General features: G+C 39.2%; 1 protein-coding gene across 1 annotated transcript in view; it reads left to right on the top strand.

Annotated features, from left to right (window-relative positions):
• The first annotated feature begins 414 nt into the window (after positions 1–414).
• CRLF2 (cytokine receptor like factor 2) overlaps positions 415–16,012 on the top strand; it is a 32,155-nt gene continuing 16,557 nt past the window's right edge. The window contains exons 1-6 of the mRNA XM_063305045.1: positions 415–527; positions 1,609–1,662; positions 7,350–7,470; positions 10,190–10,356; positions 11,994–12,127; positions 14,407–14,560. Of these exons, the coding sequence (XP_063161115.1) occupies positions 452–527; positions 1,609–1,662; positions 7,350–7,470; positions 10,190–10,356; positions 11,994–12,127; positions 14,407–14,560 (706 nt within the window). The 5' untranslated portion in view covers positions 415–451. The remainder of the gene's footprint in view (positions 528–1,608; positions 1,663–7,349; positions 7,471–10,189; positions 10,357–11,993; positions 12,128–14,406; positions 14,561–16,012) is intronic.

Genomic DNA, 16,012 nt, shown 5'->3' with positions numbered 1-16,012 from the left:
GCTTAATATAAGCTTCATTACAGACTTCTGTTTCCATATCATTTAAAATATAATAGAACTCTCAAGCTCGTACAGTCTCAGTTGTATGTGCAAAATGCTGCAAAAGAACAGCAAAAGGGAGATATGAAATTACAAGTTATCCAACAACAGTGGCTCAAAGAAGCCTTTTATTGTGCAGCTCAGAAAGAAACATTAGTTTCACTTCTGAGTTGACAAACATATGGACTTGGGTTTGAAGAGTGTTGTGTGAGGCCCATTATCACTCTCTACAGCAGAAGTGTACCGTTCTTTTAAGAACTTCATACTGCTACTATTGTAATGATTTCCTATAGTCATTTCCTCTAGATTTGATTGATTGATATAGAGATATCCAGTAAAAAAAATTAGTTGTAGAGAATCATTGCTGCAATTTACATTGATAAAAATTTGACTATAGACTCAATTAAGAGTTATGGGACAGGATATTCAAGCTTGTGTTGCTGTACTACTTTGGATCTACCTGCTAATTTCTCAGTTATGGGCACAAAGTAAGTTGCAATTTAAATACATCCATTTGTAATACAAACTATGTATTCTTTTTAAATTGTGTACAAGGACTAGAAGAAAAGTTAGAGCGAAATCAGTCTTCAACATAACACTGTTTTCCAGGCTACTTTAGTGTTGATGTACAGTGATTTTAGACTGTTTATGTACAAAGTTGAAATATAACAAAACTTCTGCTAGGTTTCACGGTAAATAATAGAGACAAATACAATAATTTTAAGCATACGCTAGAGAAAACAAGACACAACTTTCTCTAACAATATAGAACATGCTACAACTTTTAGGACAGTGGTAATACATAAAGAAGATATGGTTGTAAAACATTTTCAATAAGATATAATTAAGTTTTACTTAATTGGTTAAATTCAATATATTTTATTTGTTTGCATTTTTTTATTTTGTCATTTTATTTATATATTTTGTCATTTTGAATGCTGTTTTGTTTTGTTTTTCAGCAGGCCCTGTGGCAGAATAATTTATTGTTCAATTTAGGTATTGATTTTAATTTTGGCTGACTTATCTTTCATAGGTTGTGTATTTAGTCTGTTATCTCCCCAAACTGAGTTGTTAATATTTTACTGTTATTGCCCAATTGGGTTTTAATTTGTGTCTATTATATTGTTATGCTCTTAGTTGCTAATGATGACAGCCTATAAACCGATTAAATAAATAATTAAATAAATAAATAATATTGTTTGACTATATTCAGAATAAACATGCTGAAACCAATGGGATTTAAATTATTATGAATAAATCAGTCAGTCTACTGTAATATAACTAAGTTTGGATTAATGCATTGTTTATAATTAAAAGACAGATGTAAAATTATAGTGACCAGTATCTTTGATTTCCTGGAATATCTCAAGAAATTTAATATTACATCAACATTCTCTTGTTATGTTGTTACTTTAAAACCCATTTTACAAAGCAAAAATTATTATAGACAGGGAGAATAATCTATTAACACATGTTAATAACAGTTAAAGGTTTTCTTGTTAACCGTTTACAGCAGCAGCTGCTCAGGATTTTTCCTTTTTCATTCACTTTTACTTATTTCTTTTGAAGGTTTATGTCCCCCCACTGGATTTTCTGATGAGGAAGACATCTCAGAAGAAATAGGTAGCATTTGAAAGATTGATTGATTGATTGATTGATTATGTGTCATCAAGTTGTTTTTGACTCCTAGTTACCACAAAGATAGATTTTCTCCATGATGATTATTGGACTTATTTCAATTCTCCCAATAGTGCACTCATTGCCACTGTAACTGAGTCCATCCATGTTGCTGCTAGTCATCCTCTTCTCTTTCCTTCCCCCTTTCCCAGCATTAGAGTCTTCTCCAGAGAGCTGGGTCTTTGCATAATGTGTCTGAAGTAGGATAATTTAAGCATGGTCATTTGTGCCTCAAGTGAAAACTCTGGGTTGATTTGTTTGATGATCCATTTGTTTGTCTCCTTGGCTGTCCATGGCATTCTCAGGAGTCTTCTCCAACACCAAAGTCCATCCACATATATGTACTCACAGTCCCTTCAGTTCTACACTATACTGCACACAAATTATTTTTTCCTATTTCCCAAATGTTTTTATCCCAAGCAAAAAAGGATAATTTATCTTAATTTCAGATTGATTTGGAATTTGTTTTGCTGCTCTCTTTTGACCTTACTTGATTGGTGGAAAGTGGTGGAGACTGTTGGGAATTTGTTTTCTGTGACTTGTCTCTCCATCACTCTGTAATACCTTTGGCTGCTTATAATTCTTGATCTGAAAAAGGTATTCTTATACCTTCCTTTGGAATTAACTGAAATATGGATATCTACAGCGAAATACATACAGAATAGCCAGATAGTTGTAGCAGTTAAAGGCACCAGGCCAGAAGCTGGGAGACCACAAGTTCTAGTCCTGCCTTAGGCACAACACCAACTGAGTAATTTTGGACCAGTCACTCTGTCTCAGAAAAGAATGGCAAATCACTTTTGAAGAATGTTGCCAAGAAAAGCAGAACTTGTCCAGGCAATCACCAGGAGTCAAGAGTGACTTGAAGGCACACACACAGACACACAGAGTGAAATACAGGACTTTCATACATACCCCTTGGCCACATTGGGATTAAGGTAAAAGCATGAATCCATTAAAAAATAACAGTCATTCTAGAACATTGAACGGGAATGGTAATAGTTTTTCTAAGTGTTCTCACTGGCAGAAAGTAGGAAAGAAACTCCTACAGCTGCCACTGGTTAATAGAAGGGGCAAGGTTGATGTTCTGAGATAGGGCATGAGCCCTCCCCACCCCGATTCTCAATGGTAAAGGCCAGAATGTATTTTCTTCTGTTCATCAGTCCCAAGGCAATCAGCAAGTGGAACACAATATTCTTCCTAATATATTGGTCATTTAAAATTTGATTCTTCATGCTAGAACTTTTTTTCCCCTTTGCCTCTGAATATTCATACTCAATAACGAGGGCACACAGAATCCTCTCCATGCATTGAAACAATGTGAAAGGAACTTAAGAGCTAGCCAGAACTCATTTCTTCCTCACTGTCTTTTTAATGAATATTCAGTGAAATTTTGGGAACGGGCTTTCTGAAGTTCCATATCACCACCACTTCCTTTTCCTTGAAAGCACTCTGAAGATTATTTACAATTGTCTTCAAACTAGCTGACCTCAGAAAACTGTAAATAAGGAGTAATAATCACTCAAACCACAACAGGTCCTGCAGTAACAAAAATCTCCCCAACTTTACACCACACAACAGGAATATTATATAAATTCCTTGCATTCAAGATGCATAAATAGAATGAAAGAGAGAGCATCCTTGGCCTTCCTTCATGTTGCATGTTTTGAAATGCAAAACAATTCTGACCAGTTAGTATGGGATGGACTTGAAACATGCTGAGGTACTTTTCTCCTTGAAAAAACTGAAACTCAGGAATAAGGAGGCATAGTAGAGGCATGGTCAGATCATGCCCTGGTGAGCCTGAGATTCTCCTATGCCGCCCCCCTCCGCAGGGAGGCAGGACCTATTTGATTGGTCTGCCCTGGTGACTAATGGACCCAGCAGGGTTTCAGAGGGAGCTGGGGGTTATACCCGGGGATCTGCTGCACGGTCCAGCGGAGGCCCTGGCTGCCGCCTGGAATAGGGAGGTGGCCGGAGCCTTGGATAGGATTGCGCCTGTGTGGCCTCTCTTATCCCATCAATACTCCCTGTGGTTCACGGAGGAGCTGAGGGTTCTGAAGAGAATTAAGAGATGCCTAGAGAGCCACTGGAGGAGGACAAAGACAGAATCTGACCGAACACAAGCTAGAGCTGCTATTAAGGCCTACCCTGTGGCGGTAAGAGCAGTGAAATGCCAGTATTACTCTGCTCTTATTGCATCCACAGAATGCTGCCCGGAGGCCCGGTTTAAGATTACCCAATCCCTCTTGGGGAAAAGGGACTTAGAGATCCATCTTCAGGGCTGAGCTGAGGAGTTTTCTAGGCATCTGCAGGATAAAATCTCTTGGATTCGCTCCAAGTTGGACTCTGAGCGTGAGGCAGTATCTGGGGAGATGCCCGGGGAACGTTCTTACCCTGTTTCTGGGAACAGTTTGATCCTATTGGGCCTGAGGAAGTGGACAGGATCTTCCAGACTGTAAACACCACCACTTGCCAATTAGATCCATGCCCCTCCTGGCAGGTGAAGGCAGCTCGGAAGGGGACATGTGGTTGGGTCCAGGTGATGGTAAATGCATCCTTGAGAGAGAGGGTATTTCCAGCAGCCTTCAAATGCTGGGGTCCAGCTGGTGCACCCCCTCCTCAAGAAACCATTGCTGGACCCCAGCATACTGGACAATTTTCCCCTTTTTGGGGAAAGTGGTTGAGAAAGTGGTGGTGTTGCAGCTCCAGAGAATCCTGCATGAAATGGATTATCTAGACCCCTTTCAGTCAGGTTTCAGGCCCAGTTATGGGATGGAAACGGCATTGGTTGCACTTATAGATGATCTCTGGTGGGAGCAGGATGGAGGGAGTGCATCCATCCTGGCTCTTCTTGACCTCTCAGTGGCTTTCAATACCATCGATCATGGTATCTTTTTGGGTCGGCTCAGGGAGTTGGGGGTGGGTGGCATAGTCTTGTGCTGATTCACCTCCTTCCTCCAGGGCTTGTCCCAGTCAGTGTTAATAGGGGAGGAGAGATCGGCCCCACGGCCCTTTCTTTGTGGGGTGCCACAGGGATCAGTACTCTCCCCTCTCCTTTTTAACATTTACATGAAACCGCAGGGTGAGATCATTCATAACCATGGGATGAGGTACCATCAGTATGCTGATGATACTCAATTGTATATCTCCATCCCGGGTAAAGTAAGTGACGCCATGACCACCCTTCCCAAGTGTCTGGGGGCTGTGGGGGCCTGGACCGGGAACACCAGGCTTCAGCTGAACCCTAGTAAGATGGAGTGGCTGTGGATTAATGGCACCTCGTGTGCCAGGAATTTGTCATCTTTAGTGCTGGATGGGGTTGCACTGCCCCAGACAGACCCGGTGCGTAACTTGGGGGTCCTCCTGGACTCACGACTCCTGCTTGAAGAGCAGGTGGCAGTCGTGGCCAGGAGGGCCTTTGCCCAACTTTGTGTTGTGTACCAGTTACGTCCTTTCCTGGACCGAGAGGCCCTCCGAACAGTCACTCATGCCCTGGTCATCTCCCATATAGATTACTGTAATGCACTCTACATGGGGCTACCCTTGAAGAATATCCGGAAGCTACAGATGGTCCAGAATGCGGCCGCGTGGACAATCTTGGGTGTTCCAAGATTTGCACACATAACACCTCTGTTGCGCGAGCTCCACTGGGTCTCAGTTTGCTTCCAAGTCCAATTCAAGGTGTTGGTTATCACCTTTAAAGCCCTACATGGCATGGGACCAGGATATCTGAGGGACCGTCTCATCCCTATTACATTGACCCGCCCCATCTGATTATGCAGGGAGGGCATGTTACGGGCCCCATCTATAAAAGAATTCCATCTAGAGGGGTCTCGGAAGTGTGCCTTCTCTGTTGTAGCTCCCACCCTTTGAAACATCCTTCCCCCAGATGTGAGACAAGCCCCCTCACTCCTGGACTTCTGCAAAAGATTAAAGACCTGGTTTTGTAGGCTGGCTTGGAACGGGAGGGCGAATAATTACATCTGGGGATGGCTAGCACCATGAAGTGATTCTGAAGGGCCTATTACACTCAAGGACTGATTAAGGTCTTTTCGCCATGTAGATTTTATTATATTTATATTTTTTTTGTATTTTGTAATGTAATGGTTTTATAGTTTAATCCTGTTTTATTGTAAGCCGCCCAGAGTCCCCCCGTAGGGGAGAGATAATAGTAAGGCAAATGGGAAAAATAGCTATGCACAAGCTCTGCAGATACATAGATTAGCTTTATGGCAGTATCAAATATGCCCACAATGGGTCAGGAATAAATCAACTACACTCTCAAACGTAGTCAATTTGAAGGATAACAGAGGTCTGGATCTGCTTTCAAACTGGTTCAGGGTCCTAAAGTAGAACTCCAACCAGTTATATATGGGATAATTCTAGATTATCTAGCCCACTCAGGCTGTCATCATTAGCATAGGGACTGTCTGTACAAGACCTCCTCAAGACTGTTAGATGTTCCTCAAAGAGGAGAAACAATATTAATTACAAATATGGGCTTCGTTAGCTTGAACAGCCCCACATACTGTAAGCTTCTGTGTTCATTCAATCAGTACATGGTGGGATTTAGCCACAGTATAACTTTAGAATGAGAGGATAAAATATAAATGCATTTATAACTGCTATAACGAAGATTGGAAGCTACTTTTTTATATATTTTACTTTTCTTTTTCTTTATTTTCTGTCTTTTTTCTCTTTTTTCTTTCTCATTTATCAGTTTTCTCTTCTTTTTCTTCTCTAAGTTTGTATTGTTTTTACTCTGTAAAAGATTTCTTCAGTAAAAATTACTTTTAAAAAGTGCATGGTAGGATTTATGGGAATCCTTTCATACATGATCACACATCATAACTGAGGATAAATTGAATATATAAATTGGCACCAATGGAAATTGCAACAACCTTGCCTTGAGTCTTAAGGTGTTCATGGAAATAAAGTTTCCCAACACTTCCTACCTTCTAGTGTCAGCTAAATAATGTAGAATGAGAAGGGAAGCCGCTGGAGGAAAGGTAAATTGTCTGAATTTTGAGCCAAATAAAGCATAATGAAAGAATAACACTTTTGTATCCCATCCCTTTTTAACTCTCCAGGGAGAATTTGGGTGGCACTGGTGGCTGCAGAAGGAGAGAACTGAACATTTTTCTTTTGTGAATGATTTTTTTGTGAATTGTATTATATGTGTCCATTTGCTGCAAACAAATGATCAATCTAAATAATCCAATCGTTTGTAGTGAAATATACTGAAATATAAGGAATTTTAAGTGTGTGCAAATTTCCTGTATATGCACTAATTCCTTATTTGTTAATTATTTTCCAATCACAATCTCTTTCATGCTGTATGGTAGTCCTTGTCCAAAGTTACTCTAAGTTTTGGCTATAACTTTATTAGATGACACAAGAGCTGTAATTTGAAAGGTGATTTGCAAATTTGGTTGAATCCATAAATAACTCTTTGCAGCCCGTGAGACCTACATTTTGGCTTTTCGTCATTGTAAATATACACTAAATGTTGAGTTGTGAAAACACAGAGATGTTTCACTATTGAAGCATGTTGAGCACAGGAAGCTCTAATCTGCAAACAGTTTTTATTATACAAATGTCATATTTTACTTTTCATTACAATCATCCAGATTTTTCCAACAATCATGACTGCATAAATTATAAAATAAAAAATATCCATAATGAGCAGATGGAGATCTTGTGGAGTCGTATCGAAATGTTTACTAGCAGGAACTTTACAGTGTTTTATAGGTAAGTACTATTGATTAGACTTGCTTTGAAATTCTAAGTTTTAATTCTAGTGATTTCTTGGAACAGGAGTAGCACAGTTTTACAACAATGTACTGTAGATGATGTTGTTCTTCATCATTTGCCCCATTCTTTTGTTTTATTTAGAAGAAGAATAGGCAATTTTTTTATAACTAGGGGCTCCCTTTTTCATTTTTTAAATCCTTGAGAGCTTTTAGACAATGAAATTGATATAAGCTTATCATAGATTTATGGAAATCTATGATAGGCTTAACATATCAATTTCATTGTACTATTTTACTTAAAAAAAAAACAGCAGCAAACAGATCACCATTCTTTGAACTTCAGTGGCATAGTTTTGGGGCTAGGACCACAGAGGGCTGATCCTGATCTACAGAAGGTGGAATTGAATGTAATGAATGAATGAATGAATGAATGAATGAATGAATGAATGAATGAATAAATAAATAAATAAGTAAGACTTTTTTTATTCTTTGAGCTGTGACTCTAACTGGTAAATGCCAATCTGGCTTCCTTTGGATACAAATATCCATTGTTAATTCTAATTTGAAAAAAGTCCAGATACAATTTTTGTCTTGATGGCTGAACTTTCTGTATTTTTGACACTTCCATTAACTTAAAACCTAAGTGTGAGGAAACCAATACAATGGATCTCACTGGACCTTCTTTAACGCACAGTTCTAACATTCTATTCAGAACTATCTGCAGATACATTTTTCTAGAACTAACCTACTAATCTAATAGGAGTGCAGCATTTTGTTCCAATGGTGGTCAAACAGGTGCTGAAAAGAAAGCCACAAGTGGGACATCCAGAGCAACACTCCAATGCTGATTCCTCTTGCAAACGCCCATCCTGTGGAAAAAAGAAAACATGAAGAATTGCATATAGTATTCTACTGGAGGAATGAAAATAGAGTTCTTTAGATTAAATTAGGGAAACTGTAAAAGCTGCTGAGAGAGGCAGTGGGAAAAATGATCAGGCCTTATCCACTGTGGGCACTGTTACATCTTTAACTCTACCTGGTGATCATCATAGGAACAGATCCTTTTAAAAAATGCTACTAGTTTAAGCTCTGAGAGAAATTTGTAAAATCTGTGCAGTTGATATTTATACCATCACAACAGCAAAGTAATTGCTTAAATATATTCAAACCATGACTTGTGTAGTCATTATTAAACCCACTCTTATACTGTTGCTCTTAAATGACCTTTTAATCAGTCTGACTGCTGCTGCACAAGATTACTGTCTTGGTCATGGCAGTCAAAACCTGCTCTGCACTTTGTTCTGGTTGTGCACAAGGACACCCAGAGGGATGCGGGTCAAATATGTCCAGATGGCTTGAGGGCAGGGCTTCATTTACAGTGTCAAAGCCACCATCTTGACTGTTTTGACTGTGGACATCCCTGGTTGCTGCACTTTATGCCCTGCTTTCGCCCTTAAATTGGAAAGCTTGTTGCCACTGAGTTCTCATTACCTAGAAGACCAATGAAGTAGCTTTTACCCCCAATGATTTTACCCTCACATGTTTCTTGTAAGACAGATCTTGAACTGCCCTGACAGCTGGAGACACACATTGTTGGATTTTTTTTTCTTTCCACCCTAACCCTAACCCTAACCCTGCAGGATCTTAATCTAGGGACAAATGCTAGGAATTTTGGTGTAAGAATTTATTTATTTATTTAAATTTATATCACCGCCCATCTCCCCCCAACAGGGGACTCTGGTGTGAAGAATGGTGTGTGGTAGAAGGAATCTGTGGTGATTTCAGTCCTGTGGTTGTGGGCACTTTTTCTACTACACCAGAGATACTAAGCTTCATGCAGAATGTGGTTCAAAGGTTACTACATTGATACTTAACCTCTGCCTATATGCCTATATGGTACCATTGAACGGAAAGACGTCATTGGCAGAGAAAATTAACAGTACCAGCTGTAACAACAAGAATATCTGCAGAGCACTTTAACATCATTGTGCCTCCCTGGCATTTACCTTTTACTGCTATTACCTTCTTTTGAAGAAGAAAACAGATGGAATCTTTTGTGAATCTAAGAAGAAGCCTCCATCCATCCTTCTCAGACTGCAGAAAGGCTGGCATTAGCACTATGGGTTGGGTTCATTTTTTTCTCCTGCCTTCTCTTTTTCTCAAGTTCACATTGTTGAGTCTACATTATTTCACTGTAAAAATTGAACTGGGTTTTGTATGATTTGAGCATACTGAACTCAGCTAAGATTTTAATATTAGTTCCTATGAGTAGAAGGAGTGAATATACAACCCAGGGGGTCCTCTTCTACACTCACATGCACGCACACACACATACACTGACACAGGAAAAGACAACACACACACAAGTTCCCAGGAACTGTTTATTCTTTTTTTGGCCTACAAAAGCTAAGACTTTTACTCTTATTAGAAAATCAGAATTTTTCAGGGTGGGAAAAAGCCGATACCTTCAGAAGGCATGGGATTTCTTCTGTTTAAACCTGGGACAATGAAGCAATCAGCACTTGCTGCAAAATAATAGGAATATTTTATTTTTCAAAGTATTCATTGCTGTGATTCTCAAAGGAGAGTTTTGTATGATACAGGAGCCACACCAGGACCAGAATTCCTACTTTCTTATGGTCGAGAATTACCTCCTTCCACACATTTAACTGAAGTCATATTAGATACACTGTTTAATATTGCTATTTCAATTTTAGATTTGAGGAACAGAATTGGAAGCAATGTGTACAATATGTTCAAGATCATGGATACAGTATTGGTTGTATTTTTCAACGTGAAGGATATGAATTTGATATCTCCATCAGAGATACAAATGGGACACAAGAACTTTACAAGGATTTTAAACTAGAGAGTATAAAATTCTGTAAGTCTATATTTTTTATCTATTGGAAATCTACTCCTGTGACAGATATAATTAGGGGGTATTTTGTATTCAGTGTAATTGTAATTGCATGCATAGTATTGTTTGTAATTTATTACTTAGTATCATTTTTCATGACAAAAACATAGTAAGCAATCATAAGAATGTGACTTAATTCCTGGATTAATTCCAGACTGATTTTCTTAAAATATCTCAGGTCTTTACTGAGCTGGAAATTTCAGCTGGTTGAGATTTTAATGAGCCCTTACTAATCAAGCAGTTTTGAGGAAGAGTGAGAAAATTCATTATAATCATTATTTCTCTCTCTAAAGAATTAACTATTTAATTGCCAGGTAGACTATTTTTAACAAAATTTGTCATGAATGTGCGGATTTGACATTTTTGTTGAGAAAATATCCCCTTATTCTAAAATAGGGCCATAGGGAGCTGCCTTATTCCAAGAAAGACACTGTTCCGTCTCACTACTGTCTACACTGATTAGCAGCTATGTTGGATTTCAGCTGGAGTTTCTCTCAACCCTACCTGAAATGACCAACCTGGGATAGTTTGCTTTCAGACTACCTGAAGATCAGACTCTAACACTACTGTACTTTTAGTTCTTCCCTTCACCCTGAACTTTCTACAGCAAAGTGCAGATTACATATTTAATACAGAGAGAACAAATCTATTCTGGTGACTGAGCTGCCTTGCAAAAGGACTACCAAAATTTTATTATTTATTTATATTTCAAATTTCTATCACCGCCCATCTCTCCCAAAAAAGGGACTTTAGAAATCACCAAAATGATAAACCTGATCTGAGAAATTGCTAAGCCTGTCCTTTCACAATGGGTAAACCTGACATATGGATAATATGTTTTCCTTGGGGTTAAAATCTTCAGGGGCTGAAATCAAAGGGAGCAGCTCAGGTTCCTAGCAGTGTAGGAGTCCTGAGACATGAATTGGATGAAGGAAATTGAAATTTAATTCTTGACTAGAGGAATATGTTCTTGGTGAGTCAAAATGGGACGTAAGGATTACAAGCCACCTGAAATACAATTTCGAAGGAAGACGTAGGAGAGAAATCTGATAATGGATATTTTTTCTGGCTTCCTTCAAATACCACTCAATTTAACCTGCAGCCTACCCTGGTCCTATAGACAGGAAATTTTGGTTTCTTCATAATATAATTCCTTTCAATGTCTGAGAAGACACTGATTTCTTGGCAGCTACGTAACACCCTGCTTTAGCATCAAGGCCTTCTAAGGAAAGAATTTTTAAACAAAACTAAGAACACATAAATGCATAGAAATTGCCAATTTTTAAAAAATCAATTAGAAATATTATAAACCTAGCTTGGCTCTTACTTTTTATTCCCAGTAGGCATAGTACTACCCAATCAGACCACCTGCAACATTCTGGATTTATTGAAATTTATAGTAAAACGTGGTGCATTATATATTTAAAAGATAATGAAAATTCCAGTGTATAGAAAGATTAATGTACAAGCAAAGGGGACTTTTAAAAGAATTAGTAAGCATATGTATTCTTGCAATGTAAGAAGCATTAAAAAAATGAAAAGCAGATCTGTGTGTATCTAGAAAGATTTTATCTATACTGATTTGATTTCATCTTTACCAGTGAAGCCCAAACCTCCCGAAAATGTTACCTTCCATTGGAAACATGACAAAGTCATCATAGAATATAAGCCACCTTTCACTCGACATTGTTTTGTATTGGAATATCAGTACAAAAGTGAATTTGATGAAGATTGGGTACGTGTCAGATGCAATCTTTTGTTACACAGATTCAAAGGTAAAGGGGATGGAAATGTTGAAAAGGTGGGTGACCTACAAATATTTAAAAATCTGCCATGTGCAATAGGAATGGAGCTGTTCTCTGTTGAAATGGAAAGGAGGACAAGGAATGACAGATTGAAGTGAAAAGGAAGGATACATTTAGGAGGAATATTAGGAGGAATTTTGTGATGGTAAGAGTCCTGTAGCAGCAGAATAGTCTGCCTAGAATACTGGTGGACACCTCCTTTCTGGAGCATTTCAAATGGACTGGATTTCAAATGGCTGAATGGCACCTATCAGGGATGATTTAGTGGATTGCTACATTGATCAGGGCTAGAAGATTATAAGGTTCCTTCCAACTTGTATGCTCTAAGATTCCATCAGGTGCCACACTAATATGATGAACCTCACAATGAAATCTTTTTCCTGGTGATGACAGTAATCACAAAAAAGCATAGGCTTGCAAACTGTTGTCCAGGTGTTGCTGTTTATTCATTTAGTCGCTTCCGACTCTTCGTGACTTCATGGACCAGCCCAGGCCAGAGTTTCCTGTCGGTCGTCAACAGCCCCAGCATCTGCAGTAATCTTTGCACCTAGAAATACAAAGTCTTTCACTGCTTCTACATTTTCTCCCTCTATTTGCCAGTTATCAATCAAGCTGGTTGCCATAATCTTGGTTTTTTTGAGGTTTAGCTGCAAGCCAGCTTTTGCACTTTCTTCTTTCACCTTCATCATAAGGCTCCTCAGTTCCTCTTCGCTTTCAGCCATCAAAGTGGTATCATCTGCATATCTGAGATTGTTAATGTTTCTTCTAGCGATTTTAACTCCAGCCTTGGATTCCTCAAGCCCAGCATGTCGCATGATGTGTTCTGCGTACAAGTTGAATAGGTAGGGTGAGAGTATACAGCCCTGCCATACTCCTTTCCCAATCTTAAATCAGTCTGTTGTTCCGTGGTCTGTTCTTACTGTTGCTACTTGGTCATTATACAGATTCTTCAGGAGGCAGACAAGATGAGTTGGTATCCTCATACCACTAAGAACTTGCCACAATTTGTTATGGTCCACACAGTCAAAGGCTTTAGAATAGTCAATAAAACAGAAATAGATGTTTTTCTGAAACTCCCTGGCTTTTTCCATTATCCAGCAGATATTGGCAATTTGGTCCCTAGTTCCTCTGCCTTTTCTAAACCCAGCTTGTACATCTGGAAAGTCTCGCTCCATGAATTGCTGAAGTCTACCTTGCAGGATCTTGAGTATTATCTTACTGGCATGTGAAATGAGTGCCACTGTTTGATAGTTTGAACATTCTTTAGTGTTCCCCTTTTTTGGTATGGGGATATAAGTTGATTTTTTCCAATCTGATGGCCATTCTTGTGTTTTCCAAATTTGCTGGCATATAGCGTGCATTACCTTGACAGCATCATCTTGCAAGATTTTGAACAGTTCAGCTGGGATGCCATCGTCTCCTGCTGCCTTGTTATTAGCAATGCTTCTTAAGGCCCATTCAACCTCACTCTTCAGGATGTCTGGCTCTAGCTCACTGACCACACCATCAAAGCTATCCCCAATATTGTTATCCTTCCTATACAGGTCTTCCGTATATTCTTGCCACCTTTTCTTGATCACTTCTTCTTCTGTTAGGTCCTTGCCATCTTGGTTTTTGATCATACCCATTTTTGCCTGGAATTTACCTCCGATGTTTCTAATTTTCTGGAAGAGGTCTCTTGTCCTTCCTATTCTATTGTCTTCTTCCACTTCCATGCGTTGCTTGTTTAAAAATAATTCCTTATCTCTTCTGGCTAACCTCTGGAATTTTGCATTTAATTGGGCATATCTCCCCCTATCACTGTTGCCTTTTGCTTTCCTTCTTTCTTGGGCTACTTCTAGTGTCTCAGCAGACAGCCATGTTGTCCAGGTGATGTCTCCTTAATTGCCAATGTAAAAATAGAAAGATGAGAACTTTAAAAAAAAATCAATCGATTTGTGTTTGAAATAATTTTTTATGGTCTAAGATTCCTACTGTGTTCTGAATTGTGATGCAAGCAATTGAATTACATATGAGACCTGCAGATGAAGGATTTAACTTTTTACATTACTGGTAACTGGCACAAAGAATGAATCTTTCTTATAGGTCTGAGTGTTTCAAAAGCCTTTGCTATCTAATCTTGGTTTTTCCTGTATCTACTAGGGTAAACTTGAAGAGGAAATATACATATTGAACCAAATTATTAATGCCTGCCACTTTTGCCATTCAGTCTAGGAAAAATGAAAGCTGCAAGTTTGAAAGACAAGGTTTTGATCCAGTGAAATGCTATTCCTTCCAGTTTAGGCTGAGATTCAGGTGCAGTGTGTCTTCTTATCCAAGTGAATGGGGACCAGAAATACATTGGAAAAATGGCAGTTCTGTAGGTAAAAACTGCTAAATATTATTTCTTACACCTCCTCCTCCTCCTCCTCCTCCTTTTCTCTGATGCTTGTCATATATTTATTGTTCACAGGGTGCTCTTTAGAATAAGTCATGAAGCTATAGATACATCTATGTATATGCACATATAAGTATAATTACCAGGGCCATACTGTCAGCCTTGCAAGGAAGTCCAGACAAGAAGCACACCCAGAAGTACTAGTTCTCTAACTTTATTGTAAGGTTACATTAACAGGATCTTGCAAATCTGAAAATACATCTCTTCCCTCCTCACCTTTACAGTCCAAGAAACTAGGGAGGGCTGCTTCTGAGATTTTGCTAAACCCATTGTGGGCTCAGCTGCCACTTGTCTGTTTTCTAGTCTGTGGCTCTTCCACCTATCTCCCAAGGTTATTCCACATACCATTCCACATACATAGTCTTCTGTTAATATGTTTTCTACTACAGATTAAGGTTACTATGGTAACTAATCATTTTGGCCGGGTGAAGAGGTTGAATTTAATTGTTTCCTTTTCATGTGTTAATGGTTGCATTGCCTAAGGGAGGAACTTGCCTGAACTTGTTTTAGTTTCAGTTTCCCTTCTGTGTAGGCTTGCAGAGAGTATGCAGCTGAGAGAAATCTCTCCTCTCAGCAAACAGCCTTTAAATATGTTTTGCTTTCTGTAAATGAAATTATTTTTACAGAAATGCCTGGTGTGTGACTTTTCTGATCTGTCCTGGGCCAAATGCTTTCTAGCACTCTGCCAACAGGTTACGGGCCCAGTAAACAGCCCAGTAAACCCAGTAAGCCCAGTAAAACCCAGAGAGAATAGAGAGATCAGCTCCACACCTCATGCACAATCTAAAGGCAGGTAGCAAAGACCTGTGAAGATTTTCTTTGGAGCTGCCTGGAGATTTTCCAGCAACTGCCAGTCTACAGGACAAAGAAGCCAGCTGAGGTGACTTGCAAAAGAAAGAAGAAGCCATGGCTACCTCCCAGCTCTCAGCAATGCCTCTGGAGAGCCTATCAGAGACCAACTATTTGAATTGGGCCCTGAAGATGGAGATGTATCTTCGCAGAGAGAATCTTTGGCTGCCAATTGGTGAGCAAACCCCCCAAAATCCCAGTGCTGAATGGCTTAGACAGGATGAGCAGGCTAGAGCCACCATTATCCTGGGAGTTGAGGACAATCAGCTAGTCCACGTGCGAGGTATGCAGTCTGCAAAGCAACTTTGGGACACTTTGAGAGACTTGTATGTAAAGGCAACAGCAGGGAGTAAAGTTACCCTGACAAAAAAGCTGTACAAAGCCTACCTTGCAGAAGGAGATAGCCTTCCTGAGCACCTGCATTATATTCAGCAGCTGTTTGTTGAGTTGCAGAAGAGAGGAATGGAATTTATACCTCTCACAAAATCCTATATCCTCCTGTCCTCACTGAGTGAAACGTGGGACATGC

This window comes from Candoia aspera, chromosome 5 (genome assembly GCF_035149785.1).
Source record: "Candoia aspera isolate rCanAsp1 chromosome 5, rCanAsp1.hap2, whole genome shotgun sequence".
Classification (NCBI taxonomy): Eukaryota; Metazoa; Chordata; class Lepidosauria; order Squamata; family Boidae; genus Candoia; species Candoia aspera.
Note: the sequence above shows the minus strand (reverse complement) of the source record. Positions and strands in the feature narration are given on the sequence as shown.